Source organism: Lepisma saccharinum, chromosome 17 (genome assembly GCF_977018435.1).
Source record: "Lepisma saccharinum chromosome 17, izLepSacc3.1, whole genome shotgun sequence".
Classification (NCBI taxonomy): domain Eukaryota; kingdom Metazoa; phylum Arthropoda; class Insecta; order Zygentoma; family Lepismatidae; genus Lepisma; species Lepisma saccharinum.
The window spans coordinates 52,842,648-52,869,737 of NC_139245.1; the positions used below are offsets into that span (position 1 = coordinate 52,842,648).

General features: G+C 37.0%; 1 protein-coding gene across 1 annotated transcript in view; it reads right to left on the reverse strand.

Moving 5' to 3' along the window:
• LOC146001416 (dipeptidase 1-like) overlaps positions 1–10,906 on the reverse strand; it is a 123,069-nt gene extending 112,163 nt beyond the window's left edge. The window contains 2 exon segments of the mRNA XM_083138735.1: positions 9,997–10,153; positions 10,857–10,906. Of these exon segments, the coding sequence (XP_082994861.1) occupies positions 9,997–10,153; positions 10,857–10,906 (207 nt within the window).
• Between the last annotated feature and the right edge of the window lie 16,184 nt (positions 10,907–27,090).

Here is a 27,090-nt window from a genome sequence, read left to right on the forward strand (position 1 = left end):
CATTTCTCAACATTTTGCATAAGAATAAAGCCGTAACAATTGCAAGCGATCAGGTGAATCAAAGATGGCGTCGATTCAAAATGCACGTGGATTGGCCGCAGAGGATCCACATCATGGCCCGCAAGGTTGCCAGACCTCGCTCCGTGTGACTTTTGGCTGTGGGGATATGTCAAGACCGAAGTGTACGCGGAAAAGCCAAGAGACCAGAATGACATCAGATCAAAAGATATAGGTATGCTGTCATCAAGGGCATTTCGGATTCAGGACGAGATTGTAGGAATATATAGATGTGAATGGCGTGGCGCTGATGATGACAGATATGCAGTGTTACCAGGTTAAACTTTAAGGGCTGCTCTTAAGTATATTGTACTGAAATATATCTGTTCGTTACAAAGTTATAGAGAATTTAAATGTTGGAAGGAACTTTTGGAAAACCATATGTAATAACCCGTAGCGCAACAGTCCTTGAGGGCCAAGGCCTACCTACCGACGAGCCTGGTGCGGGTCACACCCAGCTTCCACCAAACGCCAAAACTAAATGCTAAGAGATATAAATCTAGCCCTACTAACCTAACCTAACCATGTATGAATTATTAGGCCTCAGCGGAATTGTAGGTCTAGAAATTTATAGGTTAGGACAACCGAGTTTAAAGTTCTTAGTATTTAGATTTGGCGTTTGCTCCCTACCGACTGCCGGCCACACTCCCAAATGCCTGACAGATGTGGTCATCATCAATCCAGTCGTTGTTCTAGGCGTTCATGACCAGGTTACGCTATATATTCGTAGCTCCCCAAATTCCTCACGATGGTGGGTGACCACCGGTCCCGTATACAGGCCGAAATCTCAGGAGAAAAGTTGTTACTTTAATGGTCCACTTAACTAATTATTTCCCACTGGCACAATACACAAAATTTTTACAGAAAATTATCTGAGGGTCAATACTTTCTAGCCGGCCCCCGTGGCGGAGTGGGTGAGCATATTTCTACAATATTATTAACAATTAAAGGGTCAAGCTAATACTCTACTCCCATAGAACCAGTTTGGGAGTTCCGGAATCAAGTAACAGAAAGACTAACGGAAGAAGAACGAAAAGGCATTAGTAAACCCTTCACCAACATCGAAGTCAGAAATGCAGTTTTCAAAGCACCCAGAAATAAATCAACGGCAGAGAATGGTTTGCCTTTTGACTTTTATGAAACATTTTCGAATCTCTTTGGGGATGTTTTCACGCAATGGATAAACGAAGTTTTAATGAGTGGAAAATTAGGGTCTTTAAGTCGAAAAGGCATAGTGGTATTCATTCATTCAAAAAAAAATAAACCCAAAATGGTCACTGATTACCGCCCGATTACAATTTTAAGCAGTGATATCAGGAATATTAGCAGATGTATAAACATCCGTTTGATTCCTTACATGCATAAACTAATAGGAGACACAAAATATGCATGTCATCCTCAAAGAACAATTCATCATTTATTACAAACTATACGTGATGTCATTATTACGACACAAAATCAGGCAACTAATGAAGCGAGAATATCATTGTATTTTTCTAGGACTCACAATGTTTTCATTCCATACGAAGTAATTATGCTGAAAATCTTCACAGGTTCTATGGTTTGGCTTATTTATGGAAAATTGAATTTGAATTTATGATTATTATCAGTCACCTTTAAAAATTATTAATGAACTTAGCGGTGTCTCATCACAAATCAATCATTGTAATCACCACAACTGAGTGCTAAAATAAGACTGGATTAATTTGAATATTTGCAATATACTTTCATTCTTTTAATGATATATTTCGGTGTTGATTATTTTACGTTAGTTTGCTTTACATTATTTCATTTTCACTTTTTGTTTTAAGCCCACTTTATGTGAAGGTAGGCTAACCAGGGGTGGCTACTACTATGTGCCTCCAGCGGCAATCGTACTAGGGATCTGTTGATTACAAGCCGATGACGTTACCACTACGCTATTGGGAAGGTCATAAGTACAATGTTCCTTCTGTGCTATACTTTAACACGTTCTAGACATTTAGATGCTTCAATTGTTATTTTATACCAAGAGATAACATTCATTGTATAGAAAAGTCGAGGATATACAGGACGATTTAAAAGTCTCTGGCACCCTTCTTTCTCTGAAGCAGATGAGTTAATGGCAGATCCAAATTCTCCTGGGCACATCAGGGTAAGTAACCCATGTGTGAGGGTGTTTTTGGAACAAGGCCGCCATCTTGAGGTAGGCTATATTGGATAGAGGTTAAACTTTCCAATGGCAAGGTAGCCATGTGGGGTATCAAAACACACTAGATATTTCCAAGAAATGCAATGCTGTAATTATTTTTGTGTGAACTGTAACGGTACAGAAGTTATTGACAATGAAAGTTGGCACATATTCTGTTTGTTGGCCGGCCTGGTCACGTTGAATGGCCACCAAGATCTCCCGAAATTACTCTCCTGTTTCTCTATGGGGTTACTTGAAACGTCTTGTGTGCTCCGAGACAATCTGCGACGCTCACTCATCATGCGGGCCTTTGATCAAATACCCAAACGACGCTCATGCGAGTCTATGCAAAGTGGATATCGCGCCTCGAAGAGTGTGTTCGGAAGAATGGGAAACACATTGAGCACATCCTTTAGGACACACAGGTGGTTGCCGTCTTTCAATGTCAGTAAATTTTGTACTGTTACAGTTCTAACAAAACTAATTACAGCATTGCATTTCTTTGAAAATCGTAATGTCTTTTGATACCTCACATGACCTAATTGTAATTTGAAAATTTTGATCTCGAACCAATATGGCGGACTACAAGATGGCGGTCATGTTCCAGAAGAACCTTCATACGTAGGCCCCTTCCCTGATGTATCCAGGTGAAGTTGGATCTCCCATTTCACATCCGTTTCTGAGAAAATAGGATGTCCTGGGATATTTGAACCACCCTGTATTAATGCAGCAATATCGTGTTTTTAAAAAAGCAAATCAAAGATTAAAATGTGGGTATGAATAGTAAATGAATAGGAAGTGATGATATGAAAAGAACAACTACCATTTTTTAGGAACGTAAAAGGCCAACCCCTGTGTCGGAAAGTTAGCACATCGCGCTACAACGCCAGTAGATGTGATCTGCGCCAGTAGCTGTCGGTATTTAATATTCATAATTTGTTTGCATGTGCTTAGAATTTATTTGCATGTATTTAGAATAACTTTACGTATCATTAGAATAATTTTAATTGATGTATTTGCATATATATAACTTTTATGAATATATAATTATTTATTTTATAAAAAATATGTATATAGAAGGTAATTAGTGGTACTAAATGTTATGCATATGATGTTATGTTCATTACTGCAAAAAATGTAATGTATAAAACGATAATATTAATGTTTATAATATTGAAAATAAGATTTTACCGTTTATGAATTGCTATGAATGTAAGTAATGGTACGAAAGAAGACGGTCCCGGTACTCGAACCCCCGATATGTAATGATAATAATTATAGTGTACTAAGTAATAATGTTATATGGTTATAGTGTACTATTTAATAATAATGAATGGTATATGTTATGAAAGACGGCGGTCCGACACGCTAGACAGAAGACGGTGAACTCCGCGCAGGTAGACGAGAAAGGAATTTGGGGGATGTGTGGTTAAGATCAAATGACGTCAGAACGCCAGAACAAAGAAAGAACCCGATTGAACAATCAGAACAGATTTTCCAAGGTCAACTAGAATGCAAGAATAGGAGAAAGGTATTCAACGCCATAGGGCAGGGAAGGGATTGAACTAGACAACAAAGGATGTCTGGGAATGTGCGGTCAAGGCCAAACTATGAAGCTATGCGTTGCTTTCCAGATCCGGTTTCCGCTGCCAATTAATATTCAGCTCAGTGTTGCCCCAAGCCACAGGATGCTGTAGCTTGGATTTTCGGGTAGAACATTTGCATGTCAAAACAGGTTTCTGTCAAATTAGCCCAAGGTTACCGAGAACATAAGAGAAAAGAATTTTTTGATACCCAATTACATTGGAGCGAGAACTTTACTTGAACAAGGAGAACGAAGGGTAAGTGTTTTTTATGTGTACTAGGAAAAAGGGAGAGCTATTAAAAACGGGGCCTAAAGTGTTTATTATTGGCTTTTATGACGGGGTGTCGAACCTCGGACCCTTTGATTATTCATTTAATTAGTAAAGTTATGTTACTGCGTCTTTTTAACATAATATTGAGTTTATTTTTATCAAACGTTGACTATATGTCAAATATTTTACAAGTTTTTACTTTACTTTACTTTACTTTTTTATTTTTACTCAAATATCACAATTTTATCTATTTGGGCAAGACTTTTTATTTTATTTTAAACTCACAGAGACGTTTTTTCAACTTTTAATTTATTATTTTACAAGTGTATGTTTATTTTTGCCAAAATAACGCAATTTCATCTATTCAGGAATCATTTTTAATATGTTTTAGACTCACAGAAATATTTTTTCAACTTTTAACTAATAATTTTACAAGTTTAGATCGATTTTTACTCAAATAACACAATTTCATCTATTTAGGCAACATTTTCTTATTTTATTTTAGACTCGGAAAGAAATTTTTCAACTTTTTACTTATTATTTTACATGTTTATGTACCTAAAGTTTTCACTATTTACATTTTTCACGGGGTGATGAACCTCGGGCAATTTGATTATTGGTTTATAACCAACAGGATGTTTGTTTAACTAGTGAATCTCTCTTACGGTGTGATTTTTAATATAATATTGATTTTCTTTTTACCAAACTTTAACTTTATGTCAAACCTTTTCAAACCTTATCCTTATTTTTTTATCAAAATAACACGATTTAAACGTGTGTTTTGTCAAGTTTTGTTTGGATATTTTCTAAGTTTTCAAATAACACCTTTAGGCAAGATTTTTTGGACGCACACTGTGTGTTTTGTCAAGTTCTGCTCTTTCATTACAAGTTTATGCTTATTTTTTACTCAAATAACACATTTTCATCTATTCAGGCAACATTTCTTATTACATTTTGGTGTGGCAATTATATTTTTACAACTTTTAACATATTATTTTACAAGTTTATACCTATTTCTACTCAAATAACACAATTCAATCTGTTCAGGAAAGACTTTTAGTTACATTTTAGACACACAAAGTTTGTTTTGTCGAGTTGTGTCTGTTTATTTTACAAGTTTAGGTTTATTATTACTCAAATAACACAATTTAATCCATTCAGGAAGTATATTTTGTTACATGTTGGATGCACAAAGAAATGTTTTCAACTTTTTTACTTATTCTTTTGCAGGGTTTCTATTATTTTTTTTCTTTGTATCACACATACATTCACAAATTTTTAACTTTGACTTTAGTATTTATTTAAATCTTTTCAAAAACACTAAAGAAAAAGTACTTTAGCTAAAATTTAAGCTACAGAATATATTATTATTATTATTAGGGTTTACGGATTTCCACTATGCTATTTTTGGTTTTGTATTTCTATATTAATTTAGGGCAGGTTACGCCTGCTACGTAGGAAAGTTTGTTTATTTTAGTGTTTGCTGAGTATTTTTGTTACTGTTATACTAGGTAAAGTTTTCTAAATATATAAGTTTTTTTGCTGCTGTTTTGGAGATGATGCGATTAGTACCACTCTTTATCTGCTTTTTATCTTATGTACCCAATATTATTTTGAGGCTTAGTGAATTCTAGAGCCTATTTATGCAGGAGGGAGGGCTTGAAAATTTCGATCTCAGATAACCCACAACTATCTGTCAGAGTATTTTAAAGGATATTTTATACTTATGTGCCACTAGAATATCAAAGCTTGCTTAACTTTTATGTCTGTAACGCTGTTATTGTATTTTTATCTAAGGCTTACCGTATGAAGTACACGAAATGTTTAACATTTCGACTATTTGCCCTTATAGGAGGCCAAACCTTTACTGTAAAGAAAATTATTATGTGTCTATGAGGACTGAAACCCTTTTACCGAGGGGTCGATATCTGGACGCTTACTAATATTGTGTTTTTTCCCCTTAAATATAACAATATGAAGTTAACAGACGGCTTAGGGGGCTTAGATCCATTTTCCAAACCTTTTTCAGTACCCTAGAATAATTATTTAGCCTTATATCCCTTTTCAGGGTACTTTTGAAGTATTACTGGCTTTCTTGAGTGACTGAAGAATAATTTATGGTGTGTCATTACCTGGGTTATTTGCATTTGTTAGGTTATACGAGGTTTACTTTTTACTCTAAGATCACTCTATGTCTCCGAGTACTAAAATACACTTACTTAAGCTAAACGCTTAGACTGTAACTAGGGACTTAGCATGTATATCGACAAATTATATAACACGAATTTTACAGATGATTGTAGGTGAGGAGGGACCACACGCCAGAGCCTTGTTAACCTGCAAGAAGCACTTACAACTAATGCTACGTTAAAATAAGGTTGATTTTTTACTGTTTCACAAGAATGCTATCTTTTATACACCCAATTATTTGCTTTTTCAAGTAACTACATGTACCAGAAGTACTTAGAGATCAACTCTAACTAGACTTGATTTATTTTATTTATTCTATATCAGGTGCTAAATTTATAAAGAACTGTAGTTGTCTATATTTCTGAGAAAGTACGCAAAAGCAGATTATCCGATTGAAGTATCTGAAAAACAGATTTTTCTATGAAAGTATATTTTTATTGACTGGATTATTTAACAGATCAAACAGGAAGACTGCAAAATTCATTAAATGTAGTCCTATAGTATAGGTGGTTTCAGGGATATAAAGAGAACAAATATAAGATTTCGTTTTTTTTCTGCTTCTGAGGCTAATCGCGACGCTAAGGTTAAATGGCGAAGAAATGTAACGGAAGAGAAAAAGTCCCAAAAGTTATGGGTTGCATATAAGTTAATACCACAGAGACATTACAGTAATTGTAGGTTCTACCACCAGAATATTTCTATCATAAAAATACTGGTTATGCTGTACTGTTAGCTAAAGATGCTGATATTTGAGAAACTTAAAAGCTTCTTTGCAAAATTTGAAGATAAATAATAATCTAAACATATTTTATATCCATTCTGCACAAGATCCGATGACAAAATTTAAAAATTGTAATCACCCAGACAGGAACTCGAACCTGGGATAGATAAGTTAAAAGCCAAACGCTATACCAACTAAGCTATCTGGGCACAAGGTATTCTTTCCTTGAAAACTTAATTATGTTAAGAAATATATTGAAACACTTGAAAACACTTTTGATCTGGTTCGACGGAGGAGAAAACATTTCCAAATTTTTACAGATTGTGTGTATTTTACCACTATAGAGGCCTTCACTATATGTAATTCGAAACGCTAAAGTTCAGCTAGCTTTCAAAATTGAGGTAAAGATTGTGTTTGGCGAGATTAACAAGTGTTCAGTTATGGACAAATAAAGCTAAAACTCTCAGATTTACTGTACTAGCCAAGTTTAAGTAACATTTTCCTTGACTATAGTACAAATACCAAATAAATTGGTATATTTTTTTATAATTTGACAAAATGTTCTAGTATTTAATTTACAAAGTTAGGTAAAAAACAGTATTTTTTAAAAAAATATTGTTACTGCCTTCAAATTTTATGTTTTTATCTTATTTAGCCACTAACAACTGGTTTACACTGTTTGGTTTATTTTATAGCAAAAGAAGGAATTATTTGTTTAGTATTTTTACTACTTTATATTTATTTAAGAAACAAAACTAATTATTTTTAGTTTAATTTAATTTTTAACAATTTGTTACTAATTTATATATCAAAGTTTTGTTATTAAGAGTGTATGAAGGTGTATAAAGTTACTATTTGTACCTATTAGTTAGTTCCACTAATAGGTACAAATATTAACTAATAATATCCCAAAATGCTATTTTCTTGTGTTCTCTGTAACCTTTGACAGAAATCTGTTCTAACTTGCAAATATTCTACCCTAAAACCCGCGCTACAGCATGCTGTGCCTTGGGGCAACACTGAGCGGAATATTAATTGGCAGCGGAAACCGGTTCTGGAAAGCTACGCATAGCTTCGGAGTTTGGACTTGACCGCACATTCCCAGACATCTTTTCTTATCCGGTTCAATCCCTTCCCTGCCCTATGGCGTTGAATACCTTTCTCCTATTCTTTCGTTCTAGTTGACCTTGGAAAAATCTGTTCTGATTGTTCAATCGGGTTCTTTCTTTGTTCTGGCGTTCTGACGTCATTTGACCTTGACCGCACATCCCTCAAATTCCTTTCTCGTCTACCTGCGCGGAGTTCACCGTCTTCTGTCTAGCGTGTCGGACCGCCGTCTTTCATAACATATACCATTCATTATTATTATTAAATAGTACACTATAACCATATAACATTATTCCTTAGTACACTATAATTATTATCATTACATATCGGGGGTTCGAGTACCGGGACCGTCTTTTTTTATTAATATTATCGTTTTATACATTATACACTTTGCAGTAATGAACATAACATCATATGCATAACATTTAGTACCACTAATTACCTTCTATACATATATTTCATAAAATACGTAAATAATTATATATTCATAAAAGTTATAAATATGCAATGATATGTAAATTTATTCTAAATATATGTAAATAAATTCTAAGCACATGCAAACAAATTATGAATATTTAATACTGACAGCCACTGGCGTGGATCACATGTACTAACGCCAAGTATCCCGGGTTCGAATCCTGGCCAGGGCATGGATATTTGTGAGTGTTCATTCATGAATTTCATCATATCATCAGCCATCCTCGTCTTCGCAAATCAGCCAAAAGTGGCACAAGAAGGGAAGTAAAATAAAGCGATTTGTTTTAATCAATATTAAAATGAAAATACTTTAACAACCAGTAATATATTAAAGTGAATAATATGGTATATCCTTCTGTAATAATATATTCCAAGAATAACCCAAGTCAGGCTCGTATAACGTTAACGGAGAATACGCATTTGTGAGGTAAGTCCAAATGGCTCTTCTCAAAGAATTATCTTTTGGAACACATATTGATCAAATTTGTAATGATGCTTACAGAACTTTAGGGATCTTAATTAGATATTCACAAGACACACATAGTGAAAGAGCACTGGCAAGCCAGTTTAATTGCCTTGTTCGAACCAAATTAGAATATGCAAGCGTAGTTTGGTCAAATTGCATACAATGCAATAGCAAAAAGATAAATTTCTTCGTTAATTGCATTACAAAAAATACAACATATCATATTATCAGGATTAGGTATCATACAAACTACCCAGTGAATTCAACGTTATACCTTTGTACATATGGAATGTGGTATCACATCAGTTATTTTTATATACAGTTAAGTTAGTTGACGGGCTAGTCGACAGTCCCAGTCTCCAAGCATTAAATTTTAAAGCTAAGAAGAACATGTTACGGTTCAGGCAACGTTTTTATTACTGCAAATCTCACTCAACAATACACCAGAATTCGCACATTCTCAGACTATGTATTAAGCACAATGAAATAGTCAGGAACGGCGGAGACTTGACTTCGCTATGTCTTTCAAGTAATTCCTGTCTATTCTTTAAAGAACATTAAGAATAAATTAAACCCCTAAAGAATTATATATGTTTCTGTGTACATGAGTATGTACGTAAATATAATTATGTGTGTATATAATGTTATGTGAGCATAGTTATGAATGTCTGTATATAGATATGTATGTGGTTATACTTGTGTAAATATCATTTATTATATTTATTAACTGCATAAAATATATACTCGTATTTTTTACGCAATTTTTATGTAGTTATGTTTCCCCTTTTTTCTTCCTCTGTTGTATTGTATTCTTGTAATCGCAATTTTTGAATTGTTTCTTTACTCTTTGTGTACCTATTGTAATTGGAGCCAGAGCTCTGATATAGGTGATAAATAAATAAATATCGCATGCATTAGAGAGAGTTTCTCGACGTAAGTGCCTGATCCTTACCTGAGCACCAACCATCCCGTGCCGCAGCCTGTAGAGATCCGTGTGCGACCACGAGCTTTTCGACCAAGGCTCCTCTGGGCGGAGGTCTTCGTTGAAGTGGAAGTTGCGGAGTTGGTTCCTCAAGAACTTCCGAATGTTCCACGGCAAATCGTTATGTCTGCAAGGACGGAACAGAAATTCAAGAATTTAACTTCATTTAAAGTAAAATGAATTGAACTCTAATAAAACCAAAATTAAATATTCAATCATTCATTGTTATCTATATAATTGGCGTTAGAGTAATGCATGGGACCAGTTTCGCTCGCTTGTACGCTCTGAGTCTCCCACCTTCGAGGGTATGCAATGGATTATCATTTTAATGTGAGAATAATCGTAGACACATTATATGTAAAATATCAACCTTGGTAGTTTCAGCCCACAATTATCTATTTTCATACAGCACTTGATAAGATAAACTAAACGACATTTTAACATGGAGATGATGACTATGTTCACTATGTTCAATTTAACTGCGTTTTTACTTCACGATTTATATTTTAGGGTCCAATACTAGAGAAAAAATACAGTTGTATTTGTACTACTTTGCTTCGAGTATACACCGCTTGATTTGTCTGTTCGAGCGTTATTCGCTCGAGCAAATAAGTTATCAAATCCCATACGCTATCTAGCGTTTTCCGAGGGAAATCTTCTCCCGCAGCACTTCAATTAGCCAAGTCAGTAAAGGTTTTATGTCGGGAATAATTCCGTACAAGCTGATTTTTTTCAGATGTTAGAACACTACTAGAAGTGCAAAACCAAAAATGAACCTCCTCGCGGTGCTTCCCACCAGACCACCCCCCCAAAAAATCAATTTCGCAGACTCTCAGTTATTGACCAATATCTCCGTAACCAATCGTCGTAGGCAGGTCATCTTTTTTTTACTCTTAATTCTCAATAGATGGGATACAAAAGAGATAATGTCTATGTCTAATGTTCTGATAATGTCGCTGGTTTTGCCGTAATTTAAAAAATAATCTTCAAAAAGTGAAATTTTTCAAGTACCTTTTAAAGTGTTTGCCTTTTAAATTTTGAACAAATTAAATGACAAGAAATTGTTTAGAATAAACGTCGTAGCCTATTTTATAAGCTTTAAAACGATATAAGTTTTAATGTACTTTAATTAAGGGTACACCATAAAATGTGTTTCCAAATGGAAGATAGCACCCAAAATGTGTTTCTTCATCACAGTCCGGCGGTTAAGTATGGAATCATTGACTTTTTAATAGAATAAAGAGACTTTGTATAATTAATTGTTGTACCGCTTAAGATATGTTCAGTCGTGTAGCCAATCGCCATCTGCGTTCTAACGGCCACAATCTTGAAAATAGTCCGCCACATTGGATATTCTTGATTTGATATATCTCTGGAAATGTGGCACCTATCAAATTCCGTTTCTTTTTTTCAGAAATGTTCCAAATAGTGAAAACTTCAATAATAGCTATATTAATAAGTCTATTTTTTAAAAAATAAAAACTCACTATTTATAATCCTTTGTTAATAACGGGAAGTTGAAAGTCTTAATAATTCTAGAACTAAACAATAGTATTTTATATTTGTAATGTTTCGAGATGTTTCTTAGAAGCCTGACGACGAAGAAGACGAAATGAACCATTAATATACGTTTTTTCATATTTATAAATTTACCTTAAATATTTTTAAAGCAAATGCATTTTATATACAGCCTAATTTGATTTCTGAAAGTAGGAGTTATTGAAATTGATACAGTATTAAATTGTTTTATTATTTGAAACAAAAACGAATATGTATGTGTTTTTGTAATTGATGATACTACAATACTGAAATTTGTTTTACAAGAATTTTGATATGAATTTCTTATTATGTCGGTTCCCTTTTTGATCAGGTCTTCAATTCAAATCCTATTATGCACCAAGGTAGTAGTACAGACAAGATTTACCATACAACTCCAAACACCTACATATTATTCTATCCCGGGAATCTCTGGAGCAAGGCCAAGCATAACGGTAGAGAAGGGGAGAGAGTGAGAGAGCGGAGCAAAGCAGTACACGCTGATGCAAACAGCTCGTAAATGCAGTCCCTTTCCTCCTCCACGCAATCCTGTTTTCTCTCAAGTTTTCATTGGTCGAGTCCTCTCGAATTATTGATTGAGTTGATGTTTTAAGTCCACTTTAAGCACAGTAAGGCTAATCGGGACTGGATCTACAGTTTAAAGTGGGATCCGAACCACTATGTGCCTCCACCGGGTATCGAAACTTCGACCCCTTGATTACAAAGCGAAGACGCTACTGCTGCGTCATCGGGGAGGCCCCCTTTCTCGAGTTACTACTTGCGCAGAGACTCACTTATGTTCACTTGCTCCATAGATTCCAGGGACAGAGAGAGTATAGTACCTCGTGCTTGGTTAAACTGCACTGCAGATTGCACAGAGATTTGAGGTATAAAATAAAGTTTATTTCACGGAAGTTATTTCACAGGTGAACAGAGTGTCACATTTAAGCTGTCACACTCAGAGTTTTGGGCTTTTTTAATTCCTTATTTGCAGTATCTTGAGCCAGCCTCTGCGTTACAATTTACAAGTTATACATCCTTATGCAGTTTGTAGAGTGCACACGTTGAAGTCTGATGAGTATTTGTTGTAGTTCCTCACATGTCAAGCTTTACGAAATGAATCCTTTGAAGTACCAAGTAAGAAGTACTTTTGGTTAGCTCCAGAGTTTATATCTAACTTCTTCCAGCAAGAACACCACCGTGGATTTTAAGAAAGCCATTTCAAGGTGGAGCCTCCCAACATGTTATCGTCTCCATATAGTTGTGGCCAGCCCAGAACCACAGAATTCTTTCGATATTTTGAATATTTGTTGATCGCATGCAATAATTGGAACTGTCCTGACTTCAGAATATTTAAAGCTTTAAGAATAATCTGACGACAAACCCATGTCATACTGTATCATTCCTACTTATTTAGTCATCAGGAAACAAAAGCAGAAATGCTGTCGCATTACGTGGATCAGTTGAAGTTTGAAGTGCTAACTAAACTATGTAGCACAGTGTGATTGCTATCAACTCATCAGAGCTAATGAAGTTCATAACATGTCTACACCAGGCGGTTTCTTTACTTCCAATTCCTTAACTCATCCGATCATGAAGGCTGAAGAGTTCTGAGCTTACGTCCCCCACTCACTCTCTAGCATTCTTAAATCCAAAAGTTTATGGCCGCAGCAACACAAGCCTCCCATCTGTCCCTATCCTGGGCAAGATCAATCCAATCTTTTCCATTTTTACCTATTTCCTTTAGGTCCATCTCAACGTTATCCCTCCATCTTCGTCTTGGTTTTCCTACAGGTCTCTTACCATCAGGTTTCTCAACAAGAATCCTGTAAACTCTTCTTTCCTCTCCCATTCGTGCCAAATGGGGTGTCCATCTAAGTCTTCTTGATTTAATTATTATAATAATATCTGGACATGAATGCATGTTTTCTAGGTCTATATTATGTAACCTTCTCCACTCATCTGTCTCCTCATCTCTTTTAGGTAAAAATATTTTTCTAAGGATTTCATTTTCAAATACTCTTAATTTATGTTCCTCTTTTAATGTAAGAGATCAAGTTTCACATCCATATAATACTACAGGCAAAATTACTGTTTTGTATATTTGAACTTTTAGTATCTTAGATATTATACGAGAGAATAAAAGTTTATGAAGAGAAAAGTGTTTCATCTAGTGTACTCGTTGTGACATGGATAGGATGAGCTATTTTGATTCACTTTTGTCAACATGAGGATGTTAGAATAATAAAATTTCTGTATCATGAAAGATCCTCCAGCACTTATAGAGTCGTAGATAACCCAGATCTGTTGATTTCTAATGGAGAAGTACAGAGTGACAGTAGTTCTTGGATACCTCAATGGCTGACAATACTATTTACTTGGGGGTGATAACTACAGAGAAATCATAAAGTACGCCGCAAGTATACAGTACATTGAACGTTCCAAGTGTTGAAAGGAAAATCTTACTTCAATTACATAATGCGAATGTGAAGAATACGAGTTTGAAACTTGACCAAAGAAGTGAAACGACCTTATGAAAAATTCATATCAAAATATTTTCTAAATATTTTTCACTATTTTCGTGTCATTAATAACAACGAATATGTGTTTTTCTTTCAATCCATATTCAAAAACCAAATTGGTTTGTATATACATTGTATTTCCTTTAAAAATATTATTTAAGGGAAATTTATAAATATGAAAAATAGTATCGGCTATTAAGGGTTGAGTTCGTCTAAAGTCTTCTAACAAACATCTCGTAAGCTTACAAGATATAAAATACTATTGTTTAGTTCTAGAATTATTAACACTTTCAACTTTCCGCTATTAACATAAAGTATTATGAGCAGTGAGTTCTTCTAGAAAATAATTTGGACCTATTTGGAACATTTCTGAAAATAACAAACAGAAGTTGATAGGTGCCACCATTCCCGAGATATATCAAATCAAATATATCCAATATGGCGGACTCTTATACGATTGTGGCCGTCAGAACACAGATGGCGATTGGCTACTCGAGTGAACATATCTTGAGTTGATTGATTGATTGAGTTGGTGTTTTAAGTACATTTTATGTACAGTGTCTCTCAAAAGTTTTAGGACAACGACATTTTAAACTAGGCAACCCAATTTACACAAGCCGTTGGTGGGTTGCGTGCAGAGTTAGGCTCAATTTCAGGGTTGCCACATGCACAATAGATATTTATAAAATACGCGAAAGAAATATAAACAAGTATTATTGTATAATATTATTAAACATATCACTATTATATCGCAAATGACAAAATTCTTTCTGAAATAAAAAAATAGGTTTGCTAGTATTACATCGCTGATGAGTCGACAGTAAGAAAAAGAGGTGAGAGGAAACGAAAGGTCACATAGGAGAGGAGAAAGAGAAAGCGAAAGGAGAAGAGGAAAAGTAGAGGAGAGAAGAAAGATAGGATAGACGAGGAGAGGAGATGTAGTGAGGAGAATGGAAAAAGATTCGAGGAGAGATGAGGAAAAAAGAACAAAGAAGAGAAAAGAGGAGGAAAACGAGAGGAGGGGAGGAGACGAGAAGAGGGAAGTGGAGAGTAGAGTAAAGGAGAGAAAAAGAGAAGAACGAAAAAAGAGAGAATAGTGCAGTGGAGTCGGAAATCTAAGACAGGGAAGGAGATAAGAGGAGTGGAGAAGAGTGAGATGGAGATAAGATGCGAGAAAAGTAGGGAAGGCGATATGAGATAAAAGCAGAACGGAAAGAGGGGAGAGAAGAAGGAGAAGGAACTGGAGAGAAGAGGTAGTTGCAGAAAATATCGTCTGAGCGTCAAGAATGGATGCATTGGTCAAATTATCCACATGAAACATTCAATAACATTTTGAAATGTATTGGAGAATATATTAGATCGGTGCGAAATGCCTTTTGGCTGAGTTAAGAGCAAATTAAAATCTTCCATGTAAGATCTTTGATTTTACCTGCGATTACACCACTAAAAAAATGAACGTAATTTTTAATATTTATAAGAATTATTCAATTTTTCTCTACTTCTCGGTTCGTTGAAATGGAGATTTTGTAATTCAATGTTTACCCCACCCCCCCATCGTTAATTCCAAACTGAATCATTCCGTTTCACACGGCGTGGAGAATGAACACAATTGGATATGTCTAAAACTTACGAAAAGTTTCTGCCACCAGAAGGGTTTGAACCTACGACCAACAGATTGACAATCCTGAACGGTAACCACTACCCTACAACCTTTAGCTCCTTAAACCAGGTAGAAGAACCACTACACTACGCCTTTACCTTCGAATGAAACAATATTTTTTTTTTAAGTATTCTGTCCCTCCAATATTGTAAATGTCGTTTGGTATACGTGTAGTTGAACTTTTACTTTAATTTTGATTTGCTTTCTTGTAGTATAACCGATATCTTCGAGAAATAATTTTCGAAGTAATTAAAAACGAGAATATTGGTAGTTGTGAAAATGCGAGTTATTTCTTCTAACTTATTATTGTGATTAGACATTACTAATGGAAAATATCTAGAGGCTTGAATATTACAGGACGATGTTCTTTTCCTGTGATACTCTAACAGACAAAATGCTTGTTTACTGATGCAAGTCTTGTGTCCAGAACAGTCTTATGAAATGTATTTGCTGTTGCGTAAGATAACACGAAATAATTACACCGTTTGCGAACTACCAAATCTGTGCACCGTTATAAGTAAACAGGCGGATAATTTTATTCATAAAATCACTTCACATTTGACAGTGTTAGTCAAGAGAGACTCGTGGGACACTGTGTTAAGCTGCTGGACTAAATCCTTATAATTTTTCTCCCTCGAAGAACAACAATTTCTAAGGAAGAGCAACAGTGGTGATCTTTCTTATTTCTTTTAAATGCTTACACTTTCCTTTAATTGGGTTAAAAATAAATAAGAATATTGCTTGCATTTCTGTCATTGACGTAGATCAGAGAGAGAGAGAGACAGACAGACAGACATTACAAAATAGTTCAAATAGTGCGAACGCCATTAAAAAGTCATGATAATTCTATGTTGCGTACTTAGAATTATTCATACAATAAAGAACATGTCTAATTGTGAGTTAACAAAAAAAACAAAACAATAATAAAGAGACATTTTCGCATCACAATTGCAGTTCGAAAAAGTCGGGACAGGTATTGAAAGTAACGCACTGTCCTGACTAAATCGGTGAATCGGACGTCTGGTAGCATTGCATCAATGATTATAAAACTAAAACCACCCAATATTGCAGCTTGAAGACTTTTGCGCAAGAAACAGATTCATTTATACAAGAGCAAAGTTGAAATGTTTACACATTTCAAAAATCGACGATGTTATTTTCGTATTTATTTATTTATAGGTTCACAGTTAAATATTTTAGGGTTCGAGGGGGATGCATGGCCCACATGGCCCCTCCCCTGGGTACGGACCTTACGTAGACAGTGGAAGAGAAATTTTGGAGAACCTTTCTATTAAATTTAGTATTAACATTCACCTTATGCTCAGATAGGTTAAACCGTTTATTGACAATCGTGAACTTTTCGTTTAATAGATAATATTTGGTTTTAAACGACGGGAGAACATTGGTCGAATTGCCATTCTTGCTCTTTTGAGAGAATATATACTTCTACAATAGCAATCGAGTTCGGAAACCGTGAAAAAAAATGACTTGGTTTTCAAAGGCAGACAAGCTTGGTAGTCTAGCTTGCTCGCGATCAAAGTGACTCACTCACGCTATTCAAGGCCCTTCTTATCGCAAAACACTTCGATGCACAGTGTCTGCACCCACACGTTACAAGTGACCAGAGTCGAATTTTAAAGAGAATCTGAAGAATGGTAGATTTCATCAGAGGCGGCTAGGTAGGCACCAGCTCAACATGCAATAGTTTAAGTGATAATTCCTGACAAACAAAAAACCGTATTGAATAATTATTGGGATAGTAATACGTGTATCCGCTCTTTTTTAACAATGTAAGCTCGAAGACAATCTGTATTTCATTCATTTATATTGGCAACTTCGTCAATCGGAGGTTATTTTATCGCCTTCGATAATCGAATTGTCTCATCGATTATGTTTTGTTTACCCAGGAACATGCCCCATAGGAGATTTCCGAGACCGGGTTACGCTACTCACTCGTAGCTCCCCAATTTCTTCACGATGGTGGGTTGCCACCGGTCCCATACACAGGCCGAGAACCTAGAGAGTGAGCATAGGCGGACTCGAATCCATGCCGTCCTGCAGTCGGAGGTCACGGAGGAGGACTTTTCTTAATTTACCTTTGGCTAATCGCGACGATGAGGATGAATAATGAATAGAAAAATCAAGAAGGCCACGCACAAAGTAGAGGACGATCTTCAACCTTTTAGGTGACGAGTTCAAGCCTTATATATGAGGATTTCAACCTTAGACAACCTCAATTTCAACATTATAAACAAAATGCCTACTTAAACTAAACTTCTCATCAAGGCCAAAATAGTTTGTAACTGTGAAACTACCCCTGAATACAAATTCACGTTTTTTTCCATGTGAGTAAGAATTAAATGTTTGGCATACAGAGATACTAGATGATACCTTTTGAGAAACAATTAACTGTACCCTGTCCCACCATCTCTGGAGCAAAGCCGCGCATATCGGAAGAGAAGTGGAGAGAGGGGAGAGGGGATCGAGTGGACAGAGCGAATCAGTGCACGCTGCTGGGAAGGCTGTTAACTGCAGTGGCTTTCCTCCCTCCACGCAATCCCATTCCGCTCACGTGTTCATCGCTGCTCAGATACTTGTTTTCGTTCACCTGCTCCAGAGATAAGTGGGACAGAGTGAAGTTCACATGTAGCAAGTAAAGTAACTTATCCCAGAATGAAAATTCCACATAGTTTTAAAACGTTTGTTTAAGCAATGAATAACTGGAAACGGATCACACATTATTCCCTTGCCAAAATCTAGTGGTCGAAAATTAATTTCAAGACATTTCATATCTATTCACCATATTCCAAGTTATAAGGAACTTTTTCGTAGATGTTCATGAAACAGTTATAAAATTACAAATAAAATATATTCACAAGCTTAGATATACTAATACGAAGAAAGAAATTCAGAATTAAATTTCAAATGCATGTGTATCAAATAATTCTAGAAGTACAGAGCTATATCTGAGTATTTAACTTCTTTTTTTCAGATAACGTTTACAATATTGAGGCGACAGAATAATTAGGAACAGTAGCTCCAAGAAAACAAAGGGCGTAATGTATTGGTTAGAGTTCTTGAAAGCATTGCGGTCCCACGTTCGATCCTCCACACTAGATGTTCCTTAAAAAAGAATCCCTTCCATTAAACAAGAGCATGGTAACATTATTTGTAATGCAAGGATTCAAGGATGTGTAAAAAATTCAATTTTGCCTGACCTTCTTGATTTTTCTATTCATTATTCATCCTCATCGTCGCGATTAGCCAAAGGTAAAATAAGAAAAGTCCTCCTCCGTGACCTCCGACTGCAGGACGGCATGGATTCGATTCCGCCTATGCTCACTCTCTAGGTTCTCGGCCTGTGTATGGGACCGGTGGCAACCCACCATCGTGAAGAAATTGGGGAGCTACGAGTGAGTAGCGTAACCCGGTCTCGGAATTATCATTTAAACTATTGCATGTTAAGCTGGTGCCTACCTAGCCGCCTCTGATGAAATCTACCATTCTTCAGATTCTCTTTAAAATTCGACTCTGGTCATTTGTAACGTGTGGGTGCAGACACTGTGCATCGAAGTGTTTTGCGATAAGAAGCGGCCTTGAATAGCGTGAGTGAGTCACTTTGATCGCGAGCAAGCTAGACTGCCAAGCTTGTCTGCCTTTGAAAACCAAGTCATTTTTTTTCACGGTTTCCGAACTCGATTGCTATTGTAGAAGTACCGTGCGTTCATTTCGATCTGCAGCCGAGAGATCGGGAGAAGCGTGGCGGGCGGCGCTGACGGAGATGCCGACATTTGCGGCCTGTAATGCCCGCTTATTTTTATAGACATATGCAGACATTTATATAAATATTGCAAAACGATCACTAACCTGTGTTATAACACGCAAAAGTTTTTCTGTAATTCATCCAAGTTCTGCTCTTATATACACAAAAAAATACGCTTTAGAAACGATGTTAAGAGCCACAGATAATAAAACATTTTAATCATAGTTTTGACCAGTAACGTCCTGCTTAAGTTTATATCCTTGAAAGAGTTTTGTGCCGATGGGGATCGTTTGGAGGTTTTGAATGTGCAACACTGTATCAAGATTACGCTGTAGAAGAAACCGTTAAAAGTCAATAGTGTTCGTGAGCTTCCTTGCAATCCGAAATCTCCGAGCTCGAATTTTTTGTACCTTCGCTCCTAGATGAAGACAGAGTTGTAAATATAGTGGCGAGCAATGTAAACCAAGAGCGTGTTAATTTCGTACTGTGCGCAAGAGTGTTATTCTTGGTTACTTGCAGTTACTTGTTTGTGTTATTGTAGTGTGTATGTGTGACGTGTCAGTGAGACGATTGGAATGCCAGCCGCAAGATTCACGTTAGAACGAAGATTTTTTTATGTATGACACGTACCTACGTGAAAACAAACTCGTGTCGAGACGTGTGTAGGTAATTTGTACAGAAATTCCAATGCGTTTCAACTCCACACAGAGATACGGTTAGACATCTTGTCCTTAAATTACGAGAAACTGTATCGTTAAATTTTAAAACACCTAAGCAAAAACGACGGATTCTAACCGAAGCAAAACTCGATGATATTGGTGCAGCGTTAGAACGTTCTCCAAACAAACCTCTACGCCGTGTTTCACAAGAGGTGGGCGTGTCAAAATCATCGGATCATACAGTCACTAAGCTACTAAAATTAAAACCATACTCTTATAACACAGGTTAGTGCTCGTTTTGCAATATTTATATAAATGTCTGCATATGTCCATAAAAATAAGCGGGCATTTCAGGCCGCAAATGTCGGCATCTCCGTCAGTGCCGCCCGCCACGCTTCTCCCGATCTCTCGGCTGCAGATCGAAATGGACGCACGGTATATATTCTCTCAAAAGAGCAAGAATGGAAATTCGACCAATGTTCTCCCGTCGTTTAAAACCAAATATTATCTATTAAACGAAAAGTTCACGATTGTCAATAAACGGTTTAACCTATCTGAGCATAAGGTGAATGTTAATACTAAATTTAATAGAAAGGTTCTCCAAAATTTCTCTTCCACTGTCTACGTAAGGTCCGTACCCAGGGGAGGGGCCATGTGGGCCATGCATCCCCCTCGAACCCTAAAATATTTAACTGTGAACCTATAAATAAATAAATACGAAAATAACATCGTCGATTTTTTAAATGTGTAAACATTTCAATTTTGCTCTTGTATAAATGAATCTGTTTCTTGCGCAAAAGTCTTCAAGCTGCAATATTGGGTGGTTTTAGTTTTATAATCATTGATGCAATGCTACCAGACGTCCGATTCACCGATTTAGTCAGGACAGTGCGTTACTTTCAATACCTGTCCCGACTTTTTCGAACTGCAATTGTGATGCGAAAATGTCTCTTTATTATTGTTTTTTTTTGTTAACTCACAATTAGACATGTTCTTTATTGTATGAATAATTCTAAGTACGCAACATAGAATTATCATGACTTTTTAATGGCGTTCGCACTATTTGAACTATTTTGTAATGTCTGTCTGTCTGTCTCTCTCTCTCTCTGATCTACGTCAATGACAGAAATGCAAGCAATATTCTTATTTATTTTTAACCCAATTAAAGGAAAGTGTAAGCATTTAAAAGAAATAAGAAAGATCACCACTGTTGCTCTTCCTTAGAAATTGTTGTTCTTCGAGGGAGAAAAATTATAAGGATTTAGTCCAGTAGCTTAACACAGTGTCCCACGAGTCTCTCTTGACTAACACTGTCAAATGTGAAGTGATTTTATGAATAAAATTATCCGCCTGTTTACGTATAACGTTGCACAGATTTGGTAGTTCGCACACGGTGTAATTATTTCGTGTTATCTTACGCAACAGCAAATACATTTCATAAGACTGTTCTGGACACAAGGCTTGCATCAGTAAACAAGCATTTTGTCTGTTAGAGTATCACAGGAAAAGAACATCGTCCTGTAATATTCAAGCCTCTAGATATTTTCCATTAGTAATGTCTAATCACAATAATAAGTTAGAAGAAATAACTCGCATTTTCACAACTACCAATATTCTCGTTTTTAATTACTTCGAAAATTATTTCTCGAAGATATCGGTTATACTACAAGAAAGCAAATCAAAATTAAAGTAAAAGTTCAACTACACGTATACCAAACGACATTTACAATATTGGAGGGACAGAATACTTAAAAAAAAAATATTGTTTCATTCGAAGGTAAAGGCGTAGTGTAGTGGTTCTTCTACCTGGTTTAAGGAGCTAAAGGTTGTAGGGTAGTGGTTACCGTTCAGGATTGTCAATCTGATGGTCGTAGGTTCAAACCCTTCCGCTGGCAGAAAATTTTCGTAAGTTTTAGACATATCCAATTGTGTTCATTCTCCACGCCGTGTGAAACGGAATGATTCAGTTTGGAATTAACGATGGGGGGGTGGGGTAAATATTGAATTACAAAATCTCCATTTCAACGAACCGAGAAGTGGAGAATAATTCTTATAAATATTAAAAATTACGTTCATTTTTTTAGTGGTGTAATCGCAGGTAAAATCAAAGATCTTACATGGAAGATTTTAATTTGCTCTTAACTCAGCCAAAAGGCATTTCGCACCGATCTAATATATTCTCCAATACATTTCAAAATGTTATTGAATGTTTCATGTGGATAATTTGACCAATGCATCCATTCTTGACGCTCAGACGATATTTTCTGCAACTACCTCTTCTCTCCAGTTCCTTCTCCTTCTTCTCTCCCCTCTTTCCGTTCTGCTTTTATCTCATATCGCCTTCCCTACTTTTCTCGCATCTTATCTCCATCTCACTCTTCTCCACTCCTCTTATCTCCTTCCCTGTCTTAGATTTCCGACTCCACTGCACTATTCTCTCTTTTTTCGTTCTTCTCTTTTTCTCTCCTTTACTCTACTCTCCACTTCCCTCTTCTCGTCTCCTCCCCTCCTCTCGTTTTCCTCCTCTTTTCTCTTCTTTGTTCTTTTTTCCTCATCTCTCCTCGAATCTTTTTCCATTCTCCTCACTACATCTCCTCTCCTCGTCTATCCTATCTTTCTTCTCTCCTCTACTTTTCCTCTTCTCCTTTCGCTTTCTCTTTCTCCTCTCCTATGTGACCTTTCGTTTCCTCTCACCTCTTTTCCTTACTGTCGACTCATCAGCGATGTAATACTAGCAAACCTATTTTTTTATTTCAGAAAGAATTTTGTCATTTGCGATATAATAGTGATATGTTTAATAATATTATACAATAATACTTGTTTATATTTCTTTCGCGTATTTTATAAATATCTATTGTGCATGTGGCAACCCTGAAATTGAGCCTAACTCTGCACGCAACCCACCAACGGCTTGTGTAAATTGGGTTGCCTAGTTTAAAATGTCGTTGTCCTAAAACTTTTGAGAGACACTGTACAATAATGCTAATTGGGACTGGACCTATAATTTAAAGTGGGTTCCGAACAGCTATGTGCCTCCACTGGGAATCGAACCCGGGACTCCTGGCTGAACATATCTTAACATATACTAAGCAGGGTTTCGGAGCTGAGTGCGGAGCTTACTAAAGGAGCTCTCCGGAGCGACTCCGAAGCGTCGCTTCTACTCCGCTCATCGCTCCGGAGCGGAGCGTGGCACGACAGCACTCCGAAACTTAGCGGAGTGGTTCGACTTTTTGAGTCGCACGTTCCTATCCGAAGCCGAGCTTGATACAGGGTGTCCCACGAAGGGGGCAACTGGGAATTAAGAGTGGCGTTACTTTGTAATCGAAACCTGTACATAATTCATACACCAAATGTTAGCCCTGTCCAAGTAGATATTTTTAAACGTAGAAACAACAAACGGGGTGCAGTGTTGTTCATGCAGTGTTGCCAAATGCAAGTGAAAGTGTAAATTTATTTTTCCACAAAGCATGAAAAATTGCATGTCAAACATTCGTACGGAAATTTGGACGTCAATTTCCACCTTGGGTAGGTGGACTATTTCGCCATCTATAGTTCAGAGAAGAAAACCGATCGTTTTCGTGTATAGCCAATCCTGAAATGCCTCGTAAAGGCGTACCGGTCCGAATGGGTGTTTTAAAAAAATTATGAGGTACAGTGGCATCACTGTTGATGTTTGAAGGCAACAAAAATGTGTTTAGTGATGGTCTATGACATGGAAATACTGGAAACAGGAAAAAAAGAAAATGAAAATTATGGTGAAAAAGGTGTGACTGGCAACCATGCAATGCGCGTAACAGGCAGTGTAGCTTTACAAAACATGTTGAAAATGACAACCATTTTCCCTGAGGCATTCATTAACACGTTTTATCATGTTGGAAGCAACTTTATGCAAGGTTGATTGGTTTATTTTGTTAATGGCTGTGCAAAAGTTTATTTGTAGATCATCAAGTGTTCTTGGGTTATTAATGTAAACTGTTTGTTTCAAATAACCCCACAGAAAAAAATCTGGAGACGTCAGATCCGGGGAGCGACTGGGCCATAAGTTTATGCTTATAATGTGATCGCCAGAAAACTCTGCCAACATGTCTAAAGTTTCATTAGACGTGTGACATGTTTGGGAGTCTTGTTGAAACCAACAATCACGTTCATCACGTTCCAACAGAGAAATAAACTGTGTGATAAGGTCACGATAAACTATTCCGTCAACTGTTGTGTTGAAAAAGAATGGACCGATTATTTTTCTCCGCGAAATCGCGCACCACACACCGATCTTCTGTGGATGAAGTGATTGTTCATGTAATAAATGGGGATTGTTACTTGACCAGTGTCGAGAATTTTGACTGTTGACATATCCATTTAAGTGGAACCATGCTTCATCCGTGAAAAAAACCTTATCCAAAATATTCACACCATTGTCTCTAATAAAATGTCTAAACCACTGGCAGTATCTTACACGTGCACCTTTGTCTGCTTCCTTCAGTTCTTGCACAGCCTGTACCTTATATGCACGTAGGTGCAATTGTTTTAACGCTCGGTGAGTTGTTGTGTTTGATACACCTGACTGTGCAGCAAGTTTACGAACAGATTTCCTGGGAGATTGTGATATTCTCTGCTCCACATCCTGCAGCGCACCTTGTGTCAAAACTGGTGGTTGTCTGTGGTAGGGTTTGTCATTACTGATCCTGTTTCATGAAATCTGGAAACAAGTCGATATATCGTCAAATTTTCTGGAACACTGTTATTCGGATATTTCTCGCGAAACACAGTTTTTACACTAGCTTACAATTTTGAACAAAAAATAATGTTCCAAAATGAACACCCTCTCTTCCAAAGAGTACTTCATTTCACAGAACAATTCTAATCTTCCCCTACGAACAATGCAAAATGCACGGCTCAAACAGTTCTGAGTACAAAACTAAGAGCGGTGGGCGCTCTTATCGCATTGGTTGCCAGGAGTAGGTAAGTAACACTTTTTTCATCATAATTTTCATTTTCTTTTTTTCCTGTTTGCAGTATTTCCATGTCATAGACCATCACTAAACACACCTTTTGTTGCCTTCAAACATCAACAGTGATGCCACTGTACCTCATAATTTTTTTAAAACACCCAGTTGGACCGCTACGCCTTTACGAGGCATTTGAGGATTGGCTATACGCGAAAACGATCGGTTTTCTTCTCTGAACTATAGATGGCGAAATAGTCCACCTGCCCAAGGTGGAAATTGAAGTCCAAATTTCCGTACGAATGTTTGACATGCAATTTTCCATGCTTTGTGGAAAAATAAATTTACACTTTCACTTACATTTGGCAACACTGCATGAACAACACTGCACCCCGTTTGTTGTTTCTACGTTTAAAAATATCTACTTGGACAGGGCTAACATTTGGTGTATGACTTATGTATGTACAGGTTTCGGTTACAAAGTAACGCCACTCTTAATTCTCAGTTGCGCCGTTCGTGGGACACCCTGTATAATAGCACTCCGCTCTGGAGAGGAGTGGTTCAGCTTTCTTAGACGGACGCTCCGATCCGGTTAGGAGTTTCTCGTGCATCGTACTCTAGTTGTTTCTCTGTATGATCGCCCCCGCTTGGAGGGAAGGGACAGAGTGGATCATGCTTCCTTATGGCAATAGTCGAACGGGTGAAGGGGGAGGTGCGCGGAGACTTTTGGCCAAAGCTTTTTTTGTTTGTGGTAGCTTTACAGCACAGAACCCTACGACGTCAGCGATCCGTGGGGTGGTTCTAATCCCGACATGGGCTTGTACAGGTTTAACGAAGTTTGTAATAAGTTTGTTTTATAGAGCTTATATTGATACACTTGTATGTTGAATTGGATCTTCTGCAAATATGCTGTACACGGAAACAAACTGCCGGAGTACTAAGTGAGGCGAGTGTTTAATCTTTTTGTGTATCGTTCATCAATTTAATCATAACATCGATTAGCCAAAAGTGACAAAGAAGAGAAGTAAAATGAACCAAATCAATCAATCAATCATGCACATTAAACGTTGGTAAAACTATACAAGAATGTTGTTTTGGCTCAAATAGAGAGAGAGAGAGAGAGAAAGCTATAGTACGTAAATTGTCCATTTGATGTCAGTTGAAATAATGAATTACGTAAATAGTACTTCTGGCGCGGTGGCTCAGTGTCGACCTCCGTGGCGAAGTGGTTAGCAGAGCGCGCTACAACGCCAGGGGTTCCGGGTTCGAGTCCCGGGTAAGGCATGGGTATTTGTGAATGTCTGTCCTGAAAAAGTCCTGAAATAGAAATGTGAATGAAATGATATGAGTGAATGTGATGGGGGAAGCTTCCGCTTAGGGGGCTTTCCTTTAAAAAAAGAAAAAAAAAGTCGGTAACGCGTCTGACTACCATGCTCAAGGTCCCGGGTTCGATCCCCGGCCGGTTCAAATCCGGGAACTTTTCTAACGGTGGAAGCGGCCGCGGCGCCCACCCAGCGTCGAATAACATGGGTACCTGGGGGAAACCCTGGGGGGTAAAGGCGGTCAGGGGCGTGATGCTGATCACATCACCCCCACTCATGACCGGATCAAGAAAGTGTGGGACGTTACCCCCACACCCCCTATACGCCTTCATGGCGTGGTGTACACTTTTGTACTTCTGTATTTAGATGTACTATTTTGTATTGTGACTCTTAGATATAAGAGTTGAATGTTATGTGTTGAATGGGTTACGAATCATTTCAAGCAATCTATTTTTCTGCTTTGTGGGTTTGTCCGATCCACCTCCCCCGTATAACAGCTTCGTTTTGTGCCGTATTCCGTGTTCCCTGCAGGTGACTGACGTCTCTGCAATCAGCTAGCGTATTGGTCTTGTGCCCGTTTCAAGAGGGGAGGAGGGTGAAACTGGTACTTAGTGTGCTTTCGGGATTGAGAATTTCGTTCGCCGCGCTCTACGTTGCGT